Source organism: Manacus candei, unplaced genomic scaffold, assembly GCF_025592945.1.
Source record: "Manacus candei isolate 608988 ecotype Guabito, Panama unplaced genomic scaffold, ASM2559294v1 h1tg000256l, whole genome shotgun sequence".
In the NCBI taxonomy this organism is placed as follows: Eukaryota; Metazoa; Chordata; class Aves; order Passeriformes; family Pipridae; genus Manacus; species Manacus candei.
In genome coordinates this window covers 22501-43472 of record NW_026138304.1, presented here as the reverse complement: position 1 = coordinate 43472, position 20972 = coordinate 22501, and the positions used below count along the sequence as shown (strand labels likewise).

Genomic DNA, 20972 nt, shown 5'->3' with positions numbered 1-20972 from the left:
CTCCTCAGTGCCATCCCATGGCAGGGGCAGGACAACCAGGGGATCAGGCCCAGCCAGCGTGGGGTTGGGAAAGGCGGGTCCTGCCTGACCAACCTCATCTCCTTCTCTGACAAAGGACCCCCTCAGCAGCTGAGGGAAAGGCTGGGGATGTGTCTCTCTAGATTCAGGAAAGCCTTTGGCACCATCTCCCCCAGCATCTCCTGCACAAACTGGCTGCTCATGGCTTGCCCGGGGAACTGTTTGCTGGGGGACAAAGTGTCTGATGGCCCAGGGAGTGGTGGGGAATGGAAGGAAATCCAGGTGGGGCCGATCACTGGTGGGGTTCCCAAGGACCCAGGGTTGGGGCTGCTCCTGTTTAACATCGTTCTTGATGATCTGGGCCAGGGGATCGAGGGCCCCCTCAGGAAAGTCGTGGACAACACCACGTTGGCTGTGAGTGTGGATGTGCTGGAGGGCAGGAAGGCTCTGCAGAGGGTTCTGGAAAGGCTGGATCAATAAGGCCAAGTGTCAGGGCCTGCCCTTGGGTCCCAACAACCCCCTGGAACGCTCCAGGCTGGGGGCAGAGGGGCTGGAGAGCTGCTCAGCAGGAAGGGACTTGGGGGTGCTGCTTGACAGTGGCTGGATATGAGGCAGTGTGCCCAGGGGGGCAAGAAGGCCAAGGGCATCGTGGCCTTTGTGGAGAAGAGTGTGGCCAGCAGGAGCAGAGAACTGATTGCCCCTCTGTGCTGGGCACTGGGGAGGCCCCACCTGGAGTGCTGTGTCCAGTTCTGGGCCCTCGGTGCCAAAAGGCCCTTGAGGGGCTGGAGCGTGTCCAGAGAAGGGAACGGAGCTGGGGAAGGCTCTGGAGAACATGTCTGCTGAGGGACGGCTGAGGGAACTGGGCTGGTTGAGTCTGGAGAAGGGGAGGCTCAGGGGGGACCTCATTGCTCTCTACAATGACCTGAAAGGAGGTTTTAGTGGGGTGAGGGTTGGTCTCTTCTGCAAAGCCTTTAGTGACAGGAAGAGAGGAACCATCCTTAAGTTGCATCAGGCGAGGCTCCGATTACACATTAAAAAAACCTTTTTCCACTGAGAGAGTGTTCATCCATTGGAACAAGTAGCCCAGGGAGGTGGTGGAGTCTCTGGAAGTGCTCAGGTGGCACCTGGATATGGCATTTTGGGGTGGGGTTTAGGGGTGATTCTGGTGGTGCTGGGTTGACAGTTAGACTAGAAGATCTTGAAGGTCTCTTCCAACCTTGATGATTCTGTGATTCCGTGACCTGTCATCCCTGTTTCCAGGTCTGTGCTCTAACAAGACCCTGGGGATGTTTTCTCAGTTGGGTCCCTCAGTGAGACCCATTGACACTACAAGAAACTTTACAGTTTGAATCCCACTTTGGTTTCTCAAGAGGTTCCTGAAACTTTCCTCGGGGTCTGATTTTCAGGGACTCATCCCCAAAGGCCCCGAGGGTCATGAAATACCTGGGGCTGTTGCTGTGCTGCTGAGCTGGGCCGGGCTCCTGGCACACAGGGAGCTCCTGGCAAGCAAGGAGAGCTTCAAAGAGACAGCTCTGCCCAGGAGCAGCTCCTCTGCACGGCCCAGCAGGGCTGAGGGCACTGCCAGGCCAGCTCAGGGACACCAGCAGGGCACAGACACAGCTTCAAGGGGCTCAGCACTGGCAGGATGGCTGAGAGCTCCCTGCAGGAGGAATCTTGGCAGGGTTGCTCAAGGTGAGTCTGTGGCTGCAGGGCAGTGCAGGGGCAGCTCCTGGAGGCATCTCCTAAAGCTGACCCAGCCCCAGCTGATGGGATGGGTGAGCAGGGGCTGTTTTGGGGCAGTTTGGAAGAGCTGTGAAGCCAGGGGTGCAGCCAGGGGTGCCCAGGGCTGTGGGGCAGAGCAGGGTCCTGCAGCCCAGGGTGCTGTGCTGGGTAGGGACTCTGCTGCCTGCCAGGGGCAGCTCTCAGCGGCCCAGGGAGCTGGTCCCAGGGCTGGGGCAGAAGGGCTGTGGGCAAGGAGCAGCCTCTGATAGGAGAGGGCAGGGTCCTTGACCTGTTGACAGGATGTTGCAGGTTATGAGAGCTGCTCAGAGCTCCAGGTTATCACGCAACATTTCCCAGGGGAGCTTTCCAGAAGCACAGGAGTTGAGGAGCCACTAAAAGGGAAGGGTCCTGTTCTTTCAGTCTCCCAGTCTGTGTTTTCTGGGTGGGAAATGGGACATCAAAATGTGTGTCTCAGTTCAAGAGGAGGAAATTAAACTCTGAATCAGCTTCTCTCAGAGCTGAATAACCCAGGCAGTGTCAGAACTCAACACCCCGTGGCTCACAAGCAGTATCACTGTCCACTTCTCCCGTCTCCTCAGGGTTGCCCTGCCATTGCCATCAGAGCCTGCCCAGCCAGAGCTGCCCCTGGGCAGTGCCCTGTGCTGGGAGGGCTCTTCAAGACAGAGCTGAGCCCCCAGGACTGGGATGGGCTCTGGCAGCACTGCCAGGGCCCAGCCCTGGGCACAAGGAAGCAGCTGCTGGCAGGGACCTGAACAGTGCTGCCCTGCTCTGAGAAACAACCCTTGGTTGTGGGTTTTTTTAAGGCTACTTTCTGTGTGAGGTCCTCGTCAAGGCAGCACAAGGGAAATCCAAGGGTGGATGGAAAGAAGACTCTTGGATCCTGCAGCTCTCCTGGGTTTGCAGTAAGCCACACAGAGATGAACTGTCTTCTCTGTATCAACTCATGTTTTCACTCATAAAATTGAGGATTTCTGCCCCTACAAAGAACACTCCTGGCACATTTTTCTGCTCTCATCTTTTCTTTCCCTTACTTTCCCTTACCATTATCCTTTCCTTTCTCTCCCTTACACATTTTCCCTAAAGGTTATCTTTATTCCATATTGCTATAGATGAGAGATACAGATGATAACACCCAAAATGGCAACATAATTGTTTACCTTTGAAACAAAATTGTTCTAAAATAAACCCTACATATATATGTTTTCAAACACTGATTATTTAGTGTCGTTTCACTCTAATTGCCCCAAGGGATTTATCAATGAGAACCTGGGTTATCCCCCCTTTCTGGGGAGGGTCGAAATATTTGCTCAGAAGAGTCTCTTCTTCCTTTTCTGCTTTTTCTGATTCTCAGATTCCTTTTTTAACAGGACGCTGTGCCGTGAAACAGCAAACGCCCAACAGCAGCTCCATGCCCCAGTTCCTCCTGCTGGCATTTGCAGACAGGAGGGAGCTGCAGCTCCTGCACTTCTGGCTCTTCCTGGCCATCTCCCTGGCTGCCCTCCTGGCCAACGGCCTCATCCTCAGCGCCGTAGCCTGGGACCACCACCTGCACACCCCCATGGGCTTCTTCCTGCTCAACCTCTCCCTCACAGACCTGGGCTGCATCTGCACCACTGTCCCCAAAGCCATGCACAATTCCCTCCAGAACACCACAACCATCTCCTACACGGGATGTGTTGCCCAGGTCTTTCTGCTTGTCTTCTTTCTTGGAACTGAGTATTTCCTCCTCACCATCGTGTGCTACGACCGCTACGTTGCCATCTGCAAACCCCTGCACTACGGGACCCTCCTGGGTAGCAGAGCTTGTGCCCACATGGCAGCAGCTGCCTGGGCCACTGGCTTTCTCTATTCTCTGCTGCACACAGCCAATACATTTTCCCTGCCCCTGGGCCAGGGCAATGCCCTGGGCCAGTTCTTCTGTGAACTCCCACACATCCTCAAGCTCTCCTGCTCACACTCAGGCTACCTCAGGGAAATTGGGCTCATTGGGGTTAGTGCCTGTTTAGTGTTTTATTTTGTTTTCATTGTTTTCTCTTATGTGCAGATCTTCAGGGCTGTGCTGAGGATCCTCTCTGAGCAGGGACAGCACAAAACCTTTTCCATGCGCCTCCCTCACCTGGCTATGCTCTCCCTGTTTGTCAGCACTGGCACATTTGCCCACCTGAAGCCCCCCTCCATCTCCTCCCCATCCCTGGATCTGGTGGTGTCATTTCTGTACTCGGTGGTGCCTCCAGCACTGAACTCCCTCATCTGAGGAACAAGGAACTCAAAGATTCCATGGCAAAATTAATTACTGGCTTTTTTCAAAAGCAATGAAGTGTCTGTTTTCTTCTGCAGAGCATTCAGAATTTAATTCATTACAATCTCAGACTTTTTTGTCGTTTTTTATTGGTTCATTTTCTTATTCCTTTTCTACTGTTATGATGTATTTGACAAATGAATATCATAGCATTGCTACATCAGTATCTACCATTCTTTTGTAAGTCAAAGACTTTCCAAAGGCTTGTTCTCTGTTCATTTAAATTTGATAAATACCCTGCCCTGATTTCTGTGTGCCCAAGATTCTTCTGGCCCCTGACTTCAGGGGCAGTGCCTGTGTGTAGACGTGGAGAGAAGAGACCCCCAGCCCAGCAGCCCAGCCAGGGACAAGGGCACTTAGTCTTTCCACGTTCCCTCTTTCCAGCTCCACACTGTCCTTCCCAACCCTGCTGTGGGTGCAAGGCCTGAGTGCTCTGGCACCTTGGGCACAGCCCTGCTGCGTGTCCGTGCTGGGATCACAGGCAGGGACAGGCCCTGGGAACTGCTGGCACAGAGTTGGGCTCCACACCAGCAGCTCCATCAGCAAAGGGCATCTCCTGAGGGCAGGGCAGGAGGGTTTCAGGCTCTTCCTCCACAGTCACTGTCAGCAGTGAGCTCCAGGAATGCCCTGGCAAAGCAAATGCCAGTGCCCAGCTGGGAGTGGGGGTGTGCAGGGTGGGGGCACGCAGCAGTGTCCTTGCACAGCCAGGGCTCCTGGCACAGACCTGAGGGACCAGCAGAGCAAGGGCTGGGCTGTGTCTTTTTGTTCTATGGACAGCCTGGGAAGGTGCCCCAGGGCCACTGTCACAGAGCAGCCCCTGCAACCCCCATTCCCAGCCCCGGCCTCTCCGCCCACCTGCAAGAGGTTGGTTGTCCCTCCATGGGGGGGACATCAAGTGATCAAGTCAGAAGTCCACGTTTGCTTTGTGCTGAGGACACTTCAGCATGTCTGCTCTGTCCATGCCCTGCCTTCAGGCCCGTCCCTTTCCCTGCCCAGCAGGAAAACAGCCTGGCTGGGCAGCATTGCCCCTGTGCAGGCAGGAAGGGCTCTGCAGGTAGGAGCGGTGTTGCCCTCCAGCAGAGGCACTTCTGCCCTTTCCCAAAGCACAGAGCACAGCTGGGCACTGGGATGCAACCAGAGGCACCCACAGCTCCATGGGTCACCCTCTGAGCTGCCTGCACAGCTTCAGTGAGCACCAAAGAGAGAAAGAAATGCTCTCACTCACAGGAGTCCAAACAGGGGAGAGGGGACATGTAGAGTTAAATATTTCAATAGAAAATTGAAAATCAGACCTCATCAATGGAGTTTCACCTCATGGGAGTGGGGCATGTCCCCAGACTTCAGTAAAAATCTTTTCTTCCTCTCTCTCATGTCCTTCTCCATAACTGGGGATGGGAACAGCCTCACTATGGGGCTGCTGGAGGAAAACTTGGAAACCTGCTACAGCACCACTGCCCTGAGTGATCCCTGACTGGGGACAGCACAGTCTCTACTCCCAGCAATGTCACTGCCATTTCCTGCACCTTTGGCATATGCAGACTGTTTCCTGCTATGGCCCCCAATATTGCCTATGGACAAAGATTCCTCCCAGACCAAAGGTGCCACACCAGAAAGCTCTCCCTGCCCACCAAGTGTCCAGGCTGACCCACCAATTGCACCTGAAAGCCAAAGGATCCAGGCTTTCCTTCCAGAGGGAAAGGGCTGCGGTTCCCTTTTTTCAGCCCTGCGATGCAGTTGCCAGTCCAACTCCCAAAATTCCATAGGGATCAAGATTCCTCCCAGACCAAAGGTGCCACACCAGAAAACTCTTGCTGCCCATGGAGTGCCCAGGCTGGCCCACCAACTGCACCAGGAAGCCTAAGGTTGCAGCCTTTCTTTCCTGGGGAGAAGGGCTGTTGTTTGCTTTTTTCAGCCCTGCACTGAAGCTGCCAGCCTGACTTCCAAAATTCTAGACTGTGTGGGTGCTGCTGCTCCTGTGCAGAGCCTGCTGGGGTTGTCTGTGGCCCGAGGTGCCCCGTGCCCTCCCTGGGGTGGCCCCAGCACCACACGGGCAGGCCACAGATGCTGCTTCCTGGCTGGCACAAGACTTGTGGCCACCTCCGAGGACCAGCTTCTCAGGGATCCCCACAGCTCCAGGCTCTGCCCATCCACTCTGCTGGAAGTGTTGAGGCTCCAGCAGAAGCCCCCAAGGCCTTTTGGGCACTTTCCCTTCCCCACTGCACGTTTGGGCAAGTGTTGTGGAGCACAAGGGCCCTTTTTCCCCTCTTCCCAGATGCCCTGTGGACACCGGGCACCAAAAAAACTCCTGAGATTCTGTGTATGCTAAGAGGAATTTCATATTCTCAAGTTAGGGTAAGAGGAACTTGTTGCAGAGAGGGGTCTTTCCCGCAGGCTCAGGGAAAGCCTGTCCCATCAGACAGGCTTCCCAGGATCAGTTCCTCGCTGACTTCCAGCAGCTGCCCCACAGAGGAGCCTCCCTATTTGGCACATTCTGGAGCTGATCTTCAAACTGCTGGAACCTGGAGAAGACTCAGGTCTCTGGACAGTTCTTAGGATTTTCTGGGTTTGAAGTGCCAGGCTTTTGACAGCAGCACTTTCGTGAGTCATGTTTTCAATAACTGGAAGAGAAAAGGTCAGAGAGCAGATCTCTGGCGAGCCAAGAAGCCCCTCCTGCCAGGACCATCCCACCCAACTCTTGCCATGGCCAGGACAGAGGAGGGCCCAACGGGATCAGCCAGGAGGTGCTGGCCACCAATACCCCCCGTGCCCCTGGAATCTCTCTCTGCTCTGCCCAAGCCGTTCCTCATCTCTGCAGGGAGCAGAGCCCTCCACAGCCAGGGAAGGATTGCAGCTCCCTGCCCCGGGCTCTGTGCTCCATTCAGCAGCCCCACTGCCCTGACTCACCATCAATGACGATCTGCAGGTCTACCTTCTGTCCCTTCAGGTACCTCCCGGCCACCCCTGGGAACACAGATGCTGTCACGGCCCCAGTGGCACAGCTCCCCCCCGGCGGCGCTGCTGGTCCGACCACACGCCCTCCTGCCCTGGCAGGGCTGAGCCCGGGGCCTTCCCGCCTTGGGATGCCCCTGGGCTGGGCTGGCACAGGCTGGCAGCAGCCACCAGGGCACTCAGGGCTCCACAGCACATCCCTGGGCCGCATCCTGCTGCCGGGGCGGGGAGGGACCGCGAGTTTGTGGCTCACCAATGAACCTGAGGGCCGCCTCTCGCACGAGCTCCTGTGGGCTCTCCAGGTATGGTAGGGTCTGGCACAGATACTTGGCCACTCTTCCCTTGTCCTTTTCCAGCTGGAGAGAGCGGTAGGGCACAGAGGGAAGGGTTGGCTGGGGCTCTGCCCCTTGGCTGGCTGCTGCCTGCGCCCAGCACTGGGCTCCAGCGGCACCCTGGCTCGGGGGCAGAGGAGCGGGCAGAGGAGCCCGCACGCCCCAGGCAAGGCGGCAGCCTGTGGGGTGCAGGCTGCTGTCCCACAGGTGGCTGCAGCAGTGGGCAGGGGCACAGTGCCAGCCCCACACTCTGGGCACTGGGGGCTGGGGCTGTGGGGTCGTCCTCACCAGGCACTCGCCGAACCTCCAAGACTGCTTCATCTTCAGCAGCTTCACAAGATCACTCCTCTTCAGAAACCACGCTGCACCAAGCAGCGCTTCCCGAGAGGCCTGCAGAGCAACAGAGAGCAGGACATGGCATCACAGCCCAGGGCACAGGACCCGTGTCCCTGGACCAAGGCCAGGAGGAGAGACTGGAGCCTTTGAGGTGCCAGGGCACGAGGCAAACCAGCCCCCTGCCGCGGGGACACCAGACCCCACAAGTTCTCACTTCTGCCACGTGCTGGTTCTCATTATGCCAGTGGAAAAAAAGTGGGAGCAGGCTGTAGACCACGTGTGTCTTCAGGGCTTCTTTTCCCTCATCCACTCCCAAGTCCATCACCTTTCGGAAGAGCTGAATGGAGAGCAGTTGCACATGGATATTGTCCTGATGGAAAGGAAGAGGAAAAGACCTCAGCTCCAGGCCTACCAGGGCACAAGCCTGCAAGTCCACAGGCCACAGTTTGCTGGTAGCACCCAGTGCCTGGGGCGGGGGGAGCACAGAGCCTTACATTGCCAAAGAGGGGCTGGAGCACCTCAGCCAGCTGCAGGGCAGTGGGGGTGGAGATTTGGATGTCTCTGTCCTGGACTTGATTGATGAACACAGAGAGGGCCATCCTGACCAGCTCTCCGTCTGTATCCCACAGTACGTCCATGAGGCTTTGTGTCAGGCTCCGCATGCCGTCAGCCTGTGTGGAACACAATGCTGTGCTGTGAAGCCACGAATCACGGAATCCCAGAATATCCCGAGTTAGAAGTGACCCCCAAGGATCATTGAGCCCAACTGCTGGCCCTGCACAGGACCATGCCCACCAATCCCATCGTGTCCCTGAGAGTGCTGTCCTCGAGTTCTGGCAGCCTTGGGGCTGTGACCTCTTCCCAGTGGGGCCTGTTGCAGTGTCAGAGCACCCTCTGAGTGGAGAACCTTTCCCTACTCCCCAAGCTAAACCTCCCCTTGGCCCAGCCAAGCCCAAGCGATTGCGCTCCCCAGCCCCATGCTGCTGGCACAGCTTCAGCCAGTTGCCCCTTCCTCACCATCCCAGGATCCTTGCTCAGCACCACGAGACCTCTCAGCACCAGGCGACGCATCTCTGTGCACTGGCTCCACAGGCGCCTGGAAAGGATCTCCAGGAAGCTGTCACTCCATTCAGTCATGTCTGGGCAGTCCAGGACCTGAAAAGCACGGAGCAGTGAGGGGGTGCCCGGCCGGCAGGAGCCCAGACCCGCACAGGGTTGGGCCCAGGCAGCAGCACAGGGCACGGCGCCGTCCCGGGCAGCTGCGGCTGCGAGAGGGCAGAGAGGTAGAGGCAGGTCAGCAAGGCAGCGCTCGCCATCAGGCTCACCTCCACAAGGAATGCCACGGCGGGAAGCTCCCAACCGGGCTTCTCCCTGATGAGCAGCCCCAGCAGGGAGAGGGCAATCCGGTGATACAAGGGGCTCGAGGCACGACGCATCTCCCTGCCAGGGGGAAACAGGCACCATCAACCCTGAGCTGGGTGGGCAAAGCTCTCCCGGGACGGTCTCACAGAGTCCTGGTCTTTCCCCAGCACCCCGGCAGGGGACGAGGGCACTCTGACCAGTGGCTCCTCCTGTGCAGCCGCCTCTCCCAGCCTTTTCCACTCTGCTCGGCCATCCCTGGGTGACAAGGCCCTCTGGCCCATGACCACGGGCACTGTGTGGGGTGCCGCATGCACAGGCAGAAATGACAGGGGCAGCGGGGACAAGGGAGTCTCACCTGGCCAGCAAACCCACTGCATAGTGGTGGGTGTCAGAGTTGAGGAGCGTGTCCCAGCCACGCTTCCGTTCCATTGAAACCACCACATCTTCACACTCAAGACGACAAAGCAGGGCCTTCAAGGTCAGCACTACAAAGCTGTGTGCAGAGCAAAGCCCAGGTCATGCTGGGAGCCCTGAGCAGCCCCGAGGGCATGAGAGGGACAGGACTGGGACTGAGCACCTCTTGGAGTTTGTGGGAAGGCTGCGTTGCTCCTGGCATTCCCTCCACAAGGCGTCAACTTCCTCTGGCATCTGCTCTGTGCTGATGAAAATCTGGAGGAGCAGATCCACGAGGAGACGGGGGGAATACTCTGTCAATGGCTCTGGGCATTGGAGCATCTGGAGAATCTCCCAAATCACCCTGGTTGCCTGCAAAAGATAAAGCACCCGCACACAGCTCTCAGTGCCCAGATGTCCATATGAAAGGGCCCAAGTGTGGGAGGGAGAGGCCAGGGAAGATGCAGGGGCAGCCCCCAGCCTGGTGCCCCTGAACCTGCCCCTAAGCCAGGTTTGCAGCCCAGCTCCTGAGGCAGGGAGATGCAGCACTCGGGGAGGATGGAGAGCTGCTGGAGAAGCGACCTGTGGGCAAGTAAAGTCGAGTTCCAGAAACTCACAGCCAGGGCAAAGATATCTCTTTTGTCCCCGTCGGAGGTGGACGTGCTGTGCAGTGGCCAGTCCTCCATCATGCAGAGCAGCTTTGGCAGCACCTTCTCCACTGTCGTTTCCGATGAGGCGATGGTCTTCCACATGATGGCAGCAGCTCTGCGGGGCCAGAATTCTGTGTCAGGGGGGTGTCAGCCAAAGTGCCTTGAGGAGCAGGGAGGGACCATGGCAGCAGGATCGGGGCTGACATGGCAGGGCTGGGAAACAGAGGGGCCAGAGGGTCCCAGAACTCTCCATCCCTCTGGCAGACCACGTGGGACGGGATGGACAGGGTGAGGAAAGGCTGGTAAGCCCCAAGCCCTGAAGTCAGGGAGGCCATGTACCTGTCACACGATGGGGCACAGTGCAGGAGGGTCACCACAACATCAGCAGGGTGTGCCTCAATCACCCTCAGAAACTCCGCCAGCAGCTTCTCTTCTGGAGTTGCGTTGGCTGTCAGTCTCTGGTGCATGTTCCTGATGAAGGTTGGCACCTGGAGGAGGCATGGGGGAAGAGCTGCCAACTTGCCCAGCTTCTCTGACAAGTACTTCCCTTCCCACCACACTGTGCTGGCCTCAAAGGCTGAGAGGGCCCAGGGGAGCTCACTTGAGGGGCCACAACCCCTGGAGTGGCTTGAGCCCTGGACACAGGCTGCTTACTTGCTCTGGACTGGAGACACCATTCTCCTCAAAAATATCTGGAGTGGGAGCATAATTCACACTCTCCGTGGGCACGAGGTCAGTGTCTGGAGTGCCCTCGGTCATTGCAGCGTCGGCCTCCACAGCAAGATCAGGCAGTGCAGCGTCAGAGTTTGTCGGTTCATCGCTCAACACGATGTCAGAGATTGCATTGCGATCGATCGATGGGCTCTCGGTGTCTGTCGTATCATCAGGCAAAGCAGGGTCAGACTTTGTTGTGTGAACAGTCGGCGACACGTCACAGTTTCCTGTGCCATCAGTCAGTGCGGTGGTGACATCAGAGTCCGCCTTGAGCTCAGTCGGGCTGGGGTCCGGCTGTGCCACGACCTCAGTTGGGCTGGTTGTGGTCCTTTTACGCCGAATACCCACGAATTTCAGAAAGGTCTGCAGAAGAACGGAGAGCAGGGAGGAGAGGGACGTGCCATGGTGAGTTCTGACAGAGGTGCCAGCCTGAGCAGTGACAGCAGGCCCAGCCCAGAGGCCATGGCTGCAGGTACCTGTGTTGCCCTGCGGAAGCGGCCACGGGCACGGTCCTGCTCTTGTGTCCGGTCCCGGTCTGGGTCTGGCAAAGAGCGAGCACAGTCAGAGCTGAGGGGCTGTGGGACAGGCCGGAGAACACGGCCCAGCCCTGCACTCCACAGGCAGGGCCAGCCCCGGCATTCCCAGTGCATGGAGCTGCCAGGGGAACAGTCCCGGGCCCTCTTCCCCCCTCCCTTTCCCTGGTCATGTCCCCAGGAGACGGGATGGGATGAGGCACAGCCAGCTGCAGCCACCAGCCCTGTGGCCCAGACGTGCCACTCACCTTCCTGCAGGGGATGCAACTGCTCCATCTTCTCAGGCTGCTGGGATGGGGCAGCTCCAGGGTCTTCCGTCTTCATCCGAAAGGGCCTGAGCAGGCTCAGGCGTCTTCCTGCCATCCCACGGTCTAGCCTTGAGGGTACCTGCAAGAGAGAGACACCTCGGAAGATCTCCGGGTCACTGAGTCTGGCAGGCTGCCCTCGAGGCCACCTACCGCAGGGATTGGAGACTCCGGAAAATTTCCGGGTCCCCAATCCTGCGGTCTGGCCTCGAGGGCACCTGAAAGAGAGAAAAGCCTAAGAAATGGTATGGGTCAGCAAGTCCTGCAGTCTGACCTCGAGGGCACCTGAAAGACAGAAAAGCCTAGCAAACACTAGGGGTTAGCAAGGCCTGCAGTGCGGCCTCAAGGGCAGCTGCCGCAGGGATTGGGGACACCTCGCAAAAGCTCCGCGTCACCAAGTCCCACGGTCCGGCCTCGAGGACACTCGCACCACAGAAAATCCACCGAAACGCTCCGGGTCAGCAAGGAAAGAGTTGGCTGCGCGGGGGCTCCGCACAGCACAGCTCCGTCCCGTCTGCCCCGTCGCATGCTCCGAGGAGCACTGAGCCGTTGCCGTGTCACCACCGGTACTAAGTCATCACGTGTCACAAAGGGCCCTGTGACACCCTGCCCCATACCATGCCATGGGCGATGCCCACCCTGTCACAAAGGGCCCTGTGACACACTGCCACACGCCCTGGGGGACTCCCCCAGCCTGGCCAACCTGCCCCAGGTCGGAAGGAGTCCGTTCTCCAAAGTATCGAAGACAGCTGGACATGAACTTTAGGCACAGCTCAAAAACTGAGCAGAGGGAGCCCCCTCAGCTGCCAACGCAGCCACAGCAGGAAGGGCACGGGGCCTCCACACAAGCTGGCACGGGCTGTGACAGACAGATAACATACAAATGCCAAAAATTATGTTTTACCATTGTTTCTGCCTGTCAAAAACTTCCTACCAAAACTTCTGTGTCAGTTTTCCACCAGAAGTTCTCACCAGAGTCTTCCCACGGGAGTTTTCCTGCCAAAAGATCCTGGTATTGTTCACAGTTATCATATCTCTGCGAACATCTGAACAGGGCTACGTGCCAAAACACCACAGACTACCTCCTTTGAACACTATAAAAGCTGAAGAGAAATTTGGGAAAATCAGGGAAAGAGGAGTGGGAAAGACAATTGGCTTTACCAGCTAAGAGTTTCTCCCCGCCTCACCCTCACCTTTTTTCTCCTGCCACCGAAAGCTGCCTACCCATCACCAGAAGACTGGACCTCTGCTGTCTTAGAGTGGACCGGGACCCACCGTACTACCAGCGTGAGTTTTTCCACCCTGAGAGGTACAGTGGGACTGAGGCCTCTGCACAAGCCTGAGACCGGGCCGGTGGGAGCAGTGAAGCCTGCCTACATCCTGGCTGCATTCCAGACCCCCTGCAGCTAAAGAGATAACATCACACTGAAAGCGGCACAGACCAGAGAAAAAAAAAAGGTGAAAACCGCTTCTTTCTCTCCCCCCACTCCACAAATTGGCACAGACGAAAAGGTAGTTTGTGCGGTGGTAATCTTTTTCTTTGCTCCTAAAAATTAATCTTAGCGTTTTCTAACCTTTTCTTATTTTTTCCTCTTTCTCTTTGCATCTCTTAGCAATTAATACAACAGTTTTGGTCTCAACAGATAACTCGTATGAGCTTTAATTTTGCTCAAGGGAACATTCGAATATAAAAAGTCTTTCTGCAATATTTAAGCAGATTGCAACACCTGCCCACGGCCCTGAGGCCGGGGGGGCCGGTGACCTCCTCTCACAGCTCCTGCACAGAGATCCCTGCTCAATCCAGACCCTGCAATCCTCTAAATCCAAAAGGTTCTGTAATGCTGAGGCAGCTCTGGAGGGCCGAGGGGACTCCTGGGAGTATCAGCACACACAGGACTCAGGTACCTACTGCCTGCACTGTCCCCCACGGAACAGGGGGCTGCAGGAGGGCTGAGATGGGCCAAAACACAGCACTGTGTCCTCTGGTCTGGAAAACACACACAAAAAAGACACTTTAGTCAAAATTTGCTCCTACAAACGGGACTCAAAAACAGAGTTTAGGGGGAGACAGGGGTGGGTGAGTCCTGTGGCAGCTGGAGGCAGCTCAGCAGAGGGAAGAGGCAGAGTTGGAGCAAAAGCCAGGAGCTCATGCCAGTCCACAGCAGCACCATGTGCTCCTTCCCCTTCCCAGACCAATAGATGGGGAGAACTCCAGCAGCAACAAGGGGGAATAATCCAAAAGGACTCAGAAAGGGCACTTCTGATAAACAGCAGTGCTTTGGGGTGGCTGACAAACACCCCAAGCAGGACCTGGGAGCCTTCCCTGGTGTTACTGTGGGCTCAGTGTGACAGAGGGGCTGTTTTTTTATCCCAGCAGGTTAAAATCCTGCTCTCCCACCAGGATTTCGTACACCTGCTGCAGCCTCACAGCAGCTGCACAGGGAGGCTGCACATGCCTGTTTTTTTGAAAAACACACTCAAAACTCTGCTGCCCATGTAGAGTAAACACAGGGCTTTCACTGCAGCAACATCAGTGTTCTGTTCTCCAGCCTCAGCTGGGACTTGCTCCCAAAAAACCTTCTATTTCTGTCCCTCTGTCGCAGGAATTACTGCAGGGGGAAGCAGCCCTTGGAAGGGTTGTCCTGGAATCCAGGGCCAGCCAGGGCTTGGAACACTCATGCTGTCCACTCATGCGGCCGCGGCGCGGGGGGAGTGACCATTGACCTCAGTGCCTTTTCCTGCCAGAAATGAGCCCATTTACTGTGTCTCCTCGTCCTGGCCTTAGGGTGTGTCTCTCCATATTCCCTCTGCCCTCCCAGCCCGTTCCTGGCATCCGCGTGCCCGCGGTGACACCCAAGGTGGTGATCCTGCTTCCCCAGAGCATGTGGCATCCCCTGTGCCCTGGAAGAATCCCAGGCTTCTGCATGCCCATCCCGTCGTTATCCTACACACACACAGTTCGGGGTTTTGCAAGGCTGTGCCTGCATTGTCTTGTGGTTGGAGGTGTGGAATGGTGGAATAACAACAATGAGGATGGGAGTGAGCACAGGCAGCGAGGCAGGTCCTTATCTCAATAGGGAAGAGCTGGAATGCCAAAAGTGGCATCGTCCTTACTTACTCATTGCCTTAATTAACAAAGTGCAGAGCTCACTGTGTGTGCAGGATTTGCAGGAGAGGCTTGGTGCACATTCCAGCTGGGAATGGGTGTGTCAGCCTGTGGCTTTCCAGAGGTTTCCAGAGGTTTTGTACCTGGTGCTTCCCTCACCTGAGCCTCGCCACTCACCTGGAGCCCCAGTAGGTGTGCAAACCATCAGCCTGAAGAGCCCTTCTCCCTCCATGAGCAGCTTTCCCTGGGCAATCCCACCTGCCCAGCAATGGGAGCGAATAAAAGGTCACCCAAGAAATATCACAGAGCCTTTTTTTATGACAGCACAGCTGCCCATTTATATTTCCTTTGCCCCCCGGGCATGGCTCCATGTCTTGGTTTAATCGGTTTAGCCGCGCTCAGGGAGGTTTTTATCTTCTTTCCCTCTGACATGATTGGGTTTGTGGGAGCCAGAGCCGAGCAGAGCACAGACAAGGTGTTTAATCACAGCCACTTCCCAGTCCAGAGGTTCCTCCTGCCCTTTTTGCTAGGAAAAGGTGTGTTCTGGAGCCCTCTTCGGGTCCTGGTGTGTGATTCCTGTCACCCGGAGGAGTTGGAATGTTTTTGGCTGCAGATGCCACAAGCTGAGTGGGAGATGTCCATTAGGAATTAGTTTGGATTGCTTGGGAAATAACGTTAAAAGCATGGCTGGTGGGCACAGTGATGAGGAGCACAAGACAGGGGGGCTTTGAAGCTCTCTGGGAAATCTCCTGCCCCCCAAAACCTCATGGGGATCCACCCGGGAGAGACCATGCAGTGCGAAAGGGAGTGAATTTTTTTCTGGATGTCGATACCATCACATCCCACTGGGGTGTGGGAGTGTTTCGGGTTACCCCAGTGACACTGTCCCCAAAAACAGGGCAGGGGACAGGCTTGAAGCCACACTGGGAGTGCTGTCACTGCCAGTCTGTGCACTGGATCCAGGTACTGAGATTTAAAACATGAAAGTATTCCTTAGTGAAAGCAGCACTTCCTTTCCTTTTAAGGACAGGAAAGAGGAATTAGGTTTCCTCAGCCTCAGTCCCGTGTCAGCAGTGGGAAGTGGCTGCACTGCTCTCTGCTGTGGCCATCCAAGTTGATTTTCCAATGAAAACACTCTCACTTTGGTGTTCGTCATGTTTTCCTTTGTGTGGAGAGCGTGTCCTTCTGCTGTGTCCCTGGTGTTTGTGAAGGGTTTATTCCCTGACTCTGGAAACAGGTTCAGGCTGGTGGGGTTTGCCACCTCACAGACAGCAAGGGAAATGGTGACACCAAGGACTGGAGTGTGCAAGCCCCGTGAAACAGGTCAGTTCCAGGCAGGAAAAGCTTGGGAATTCCCTGAAGCGCAGCTGGGTTGTTGCTGGATGGGGTGTGAGGGGGGAGAAGGAGTTTTTCCAGAGGGGCAGCTGCCAGTTCGGCAATCCCTGCCAGCACTTCACCACGAAAGGATGTTCCTGGGACAACCACATGTGGAATTCAGCTGTAGGTGTTGTGTGGGGCTGAGCTCTGCCACCTGGAGATCCTCCTCCCTCCCCAGCCCCTAACGAGATTACAGCCTAAGCACTGCTCCTGATTAGATCCAGGTTTGGCACATGGGGGTTTGGCATGGTCACAGTTGTTTGAGGGTGGTCGAGGGGTGCATGGGAATTCCCGGGGGGCTTTTGGGGGGTTTCTGGGGGTCCCGAGGTGACAGAATGCCCCCTCGCCCCCAGGGCCATGGCTGGCCCTGTGAGCGCCCAGAGTGCCAACAAGACCTGGGAGCTGAGTCTGTACGAGCTGCACCAAACCCTGCATGTAAAGGGAGGGAAAGACTCCGAAACTGGGGGGAGGCGGGAGACCCCAAAATGGGGGGGAAAACAACCCGAAGTGGGGGGGAGAGAGCCCGAAATGCGGGGGGAGGGAGGGACCATCAAACTGGAGGGGAAACAACCCAAAATTGGGGGAAAAAAACCCCTGGAATTGGGAGGGGGAAGAGACTCTGAAATGGAGAACGGGGGGGACATTTGACTCGTGGTGTCAGATGTCAAGACCTTGAAATTGGTGGAAGTAACTATGATTCTCTTAGTAGTAAGATGGGCTCTGCATTACTGACTGGGCACAGCTCCAGAGGTTGCACCTCCTCGCTGGTCCCACTGGATGCCCGTTAAAGGGTAACCAAGTCGACCTCTGCCCCAGGCCGGAGGGGTGATGTTCAGCTGGCCTCAACAGCCAGCGGTAGTATCAAAAGGTGAAACAAATTTCTGGTGACAGCTTGCCTGAGCTTGTTACCCAGAGCCCCGCCCACAGGTAAATAAAATGGGTAAAGCAGGCACTTATACTTGAGGTGGTATGCTGTTGGCTTCCTGTACCAGACGGCGTGTCGCCCTATCATGCAAGCTGACCAAACGCAAGATAATCCGAGCTCGGTGGGTAGAGCTGGTCTCCGAGCACAGCGGGTAGACCTGCTGTCCGTGCCCAGAGGGTAGACCTGGTGTCCGTGCACAGCGGGTAGACCTGGTGTCCGAGCCCGGCGGGTTGACCTGGTAGCCGAGGCCGGCGGGTAGACCTGTTTTCCGGGCTCGTCGGCTCGACGCACTCTCCGAGTCGGGCGGCTCGAGCGGGTTCCAAGCGCTTAGCCGAGGCCCTCGGCGGGCGCCGAGGCGCCACCGTTTCTGCCCGGGGCTCCGAGTGGGAAAGAAAGGGCGTTGTCTGTGGCGCGGGTAAAAAGGGGGAGTAGCCGGGACTGTCTTAAGGTGGCAGGGCGGCGGCCGACTGGGCTCGGCGGCGGGGGTGCCGGCGGGTAGAGCTGCTGTCCGAGCCCGGCGGGTAGACCTGTTGTCCGTGCCGTGCGGGTAGACCTGGTGTCCGAGCTGGGCGGGTAGACCTGGTGTCCGAGCTGGGCGGGTAGACCTGGTGTCCGAGCTGGGCGGGTAGACCTTTTGTCCGAGCCCGGTGGGTAGACCTGTTGTCCGAACTGGGCGGGTAGACCTGGTGTCCGAGCTGGGCGGGTAGACCTTTTGTCCGAGTCCGGCGGGTAGACCTGGTGGTGTCCGAGCTGGGCGGGTAGACCTGGTGTCCGAGCCCGGCGGGTAGACCTTTTGTCCGAGCCCGGTGGGTAGACCTGTTGTCCGAGCTGGGCGGGTAGACCTGGTGTCCGAGCTGGGCGGGTAGACCTTTTGTCCGAGCCCGGCGGGTAGACCTTTTGTCCGCGCTCGGCGGGTAGACCTGGTGTCCGAGCCCGGCGGGTAGACCTGGTGTCCGAGCTGGGCGGGTAGACCTTTTGTCCGAGCTCGGCGGGTAGACCTGGTGTCCGAGCCCGGCGGGTAGACCTGTTGTCCATGCTGTGCGGGTAGACCTGGTGTCCGTGTCGGGCGGGTAGACCCTGTGTGCGAGCCGGGCGGGTAGACCTTTTGTCCGAACCCGGCGGGTAGACCTGCTGTCCGTGCCGTGCGGGTAGACCTGGTGTCCGAGTAGGGCGGGTAGGCCTGGTGCCCGAGCCCGGCGGGTAGGCCGGTGTTCCGTGCCGTGCGGGTAGACCTGGTGTCCGAGTCGGGCGGGTAGACCTGGTGTCCGAGCCCGGCGGGTAGACCTTTTGTCCGAGCCCGGCGGGTAGACCTGGTGTCCGAGCCCGGCGGGTAGACCTGTTGTCCGTGCTCGGCGGGTAGACCTGTTGTCCCGGTTTTTGGGGTCGACCCGTTTCCCCACTCGAGCGGGGCCGAGCGGCCTCGTGCCCCGCCGGATGCTGGCGAGCATCAGGTCTACCCGGTTCCGGGGCTGGCGAGCATCAGGTCTACCCGGTTCCGGGACCGGCCGATCCGGCCGCCGCGGCCGCGGCCGCCGGCCTGCGCCCCGCCGGCGTCCCGGCTCCGGGCCACCAGGTCTACCCGGCTCCGGCGGGACTTAGGCGCCCGGCGGCATTTTCGGGGTAGACGTGTTGTCGCGGCCGGCCCCGGAAGTCGGCCAAGGGGTCGCTGTCGGGCGCCGCCTCCAGTTAGGTCGAGGTGAGAGGCGGCCTGCTCTCGCGCGCCTCCCCGCTGAGGAGCCTCGAGCCGCTTTGGCGACCCGGCCGGGCCAGGACGCGTCTGTCCGTACTATGGGCAGGGGTTGTCTAGCAGCGCGGGTTCCGAGGGCCCCTTTTCTTCCGCGTCTGCTGCCGAGCGCGGCCTTCGGCGCGTGCCACGGGCCGGCCAACCCCACGAGCGGCAGGAAGGCCGGCGAGAAAGCCGCGGGGCACTCGGCCGGCTTCCTGGGGCGGGTCCGATGACGGGAAAGGAAGACGAGAGCCGAGCGCGAAAGCGCAGCCAAGGGAGTTGCGGGACTGGGACGGCCGAGGGGGGCCCGCGGGGGCCCAGCAGCGTCCAGCCCGAGCCGGTGGCGGCTGCCGGCTCCCCGAGGGCCCCGGGCGAAGGCGGTGGTGTGCGAGGGCGGCGAGGCGGCGTCGTCTCGTCCTTCCCATGGGCCGGCCCTAAGCCGGCGCCCGTCGTGCGGTGGCGGCGGGCATTGTTGCGGGCAGTTGGCGGCCGGGGCTGGAAGGGTGGAGCCCGCGTGGGCTTTTTTTCCCCGGCCACCTCCCGAGAGCCCCGAAGATGGTCCGGGCCTGGGTGGCGGCGCCCTGTCCTCGGCTGACGGCGGCAGCGGTGCCGGCGGCGTGCCGGGGACTGGCGGTGGGCGTGCGGCCTTGCCTGGGCCCGGTCGGTTGCCGGAGGGGCTCGGTGACGGGACTGCCCGTTGTCGGGCGAGGCGGCGCTTCCCTGGGCGCGCCTCGCCTCTTTTGTTCGTCCCCCCTTCCTCGGCCCTAAGCCGGGGACCCGCCCAGCGGGCCGAAGGCGGCGGCGCCAGCCGGCCAGGGTGTGGCCGGCGGCCGCGCCGGCAGAGCGAGAACCCGACAGAGTTGCCCGGAGCCCCGGAGAGAGACGTACGATGGCCGTTGGCGGGCGAGGCGGCGGCGCCTCGCCCCTTCCTCCTCTCCGGCCGGCACCAGAGCCACGGCGGCCGGGCGGCCCGTGCGGTCGGGCCTGCCCCGCCGGCCTGGCTGCCGGAGGGCTGGGTTCCGCGGAGGTCTGCCGGCCGGGGGCCGGGTTGCGGGCGAAGTGGGGGCGCCCTCCCGGCCCTTTTTTTTTTTTTTTTTTTTTTTTCCTCTGGCGGCCTTAAGCCGCGCAGCACGCTGAGCGCGCCGGGGAAGAAGAGAGAGAAAGAGAGAGAGCGCGAAGGCGGCCCGGCAGTGGCCGGCGGCCGCCGAGGCGCGAGCCCGTGGGCAGGGAGAGGGGAGCGAGGGGCGCGGGCCCCGCCCCGAACCCCGGGCGGCCGTGGCTAGCACGGCGAGCGAGAGGCGCGCGTGCTTTTTTCGGGGACTTTTTGGTTTTTCTCCCCGTCGCCGTCCCCCGGCCTTTCCGGGGGAAGCCGACGGCCGCGAGGCGGGCGAAAGCCGGTGGCCCCGCGGTGCGGTCGGTGGCGCTTTCGCACGCCGGAGGTGCCGCCGGGGCGAGCGGGGGCCGTCCGCGGCCCACGCCTCCGAGCCGGTGGCACCGCTCTGCGGAGGCGGCCGTGGGCCCGGGAGGGCCGGAAGCGCGGGTTGTCCGGAGCCGGGCGTCCGGCGGCACCCGCCTCCTGCCGGGCCGGGAGAGCCGTGGAGAAAGTATACCGCGTGCGGGCCGCCGGCGTCGGCGGCCTCGGGCGGCACGGGCCGTCCTCCGCGGGGTTGGCAGGCTGAGCGAGAGTGGCCGTGGGGCCGTTCCCCGAGCGACGATGGATGAGGCTTTTCGGGAGGCGTGGGAGAGGGCCCCCGGCGGGCCGGCGCTCCTCCGTGGCCGGCCGAGAGGCGCGGCGGAGGCCGGTGTTCGGGCCGGGCGGTCTCCTTTGCCCGTGGGCTTCCCGTGGCAGGCGAGGTGTCGCCCCTCCCGCCGGGGAGGGGCTTCTTTACCGTGCCGGGCTTTGTGACGGCCGCGCGGCCCCGCGAGCCTTTCAGGTGTCCTTGGGAACAGGCGAGGTGCCGGTGCCGGCCTGGCTCCGGGTGGCGCCCGTGGGTGCCAGCCGCGAGCAGCGCCGGGCGGCGGTGCGGCTGGAGCCGCGACGGCGAGCCAGAGAGAAAGACGAGAGAGAGAAAAAGGGGGGAGAGAAAAGGCTCGGGGGAAGCGCCCCCCGCCCGCAGGCAGCGCCGGAGAGCGCAGCGGGTCGCCGCGCCGCCGCCCGCTGCCGAGCGAGCTGCCCCGGCCAAAAGGGGCCTCGGGGACCGGGC

General features: G+C 59.5%; 1 protein-coding gene across 3 annotated transcripts; it reads right to left on the bottom strand.

The window, feature by feature from the left end:
- Positions 1-6416: 6416 nt before the first annotated feature.
- LOC127464669 (uncharacterized) lies at positions 6417-12167 on the bottom strand. 3 transcript variants are annotated; one of them, XM_051775105.1, is made up of 16 exons: positions 12059-12164; positions 11578-11919; positions 11273-11337; positions 10737-11159; positions 10422-10570; positions 10050-10197; positions 9617-9804; positions 9395-9532; positions 9003-9117; positions 8695-8832; positions 8172-8348; positions 7892-8047; positions 7630-7731; positions 7263-7365; positions 6965-7021; positions 6417-6678 (listed from the first exon to the last, which is right to left on the bottom strand). In XM_051775105.1, exons 2-16 carry the CDS (start codon positions 11690-11692, stop codon positions 6473-6475), a joined length of 2280 nt encoding a protein of 759 aa, XP_051631065.1. In that variant the 5' UTR covers positions 11693-11919; positions 12059-12164; the 3' UTR covers positions 6417-6472. The 3 variants fall into 3 exon arrangements, with proteins under 3 accessions (XP_051631065.1, XP_051631064.1, XP_051631066.1); XM_051775104.1 differs by having other exon boundaries at positions 11578-12167; XM_051775106.1 differs by lacking the exon at positions 7263-7365 and having other exon boundaries at positions 6579-6678; positions 11578-12167.
- Between the last annotated feature and the right edge of the window lie 8805 nt (positions 12168-20972).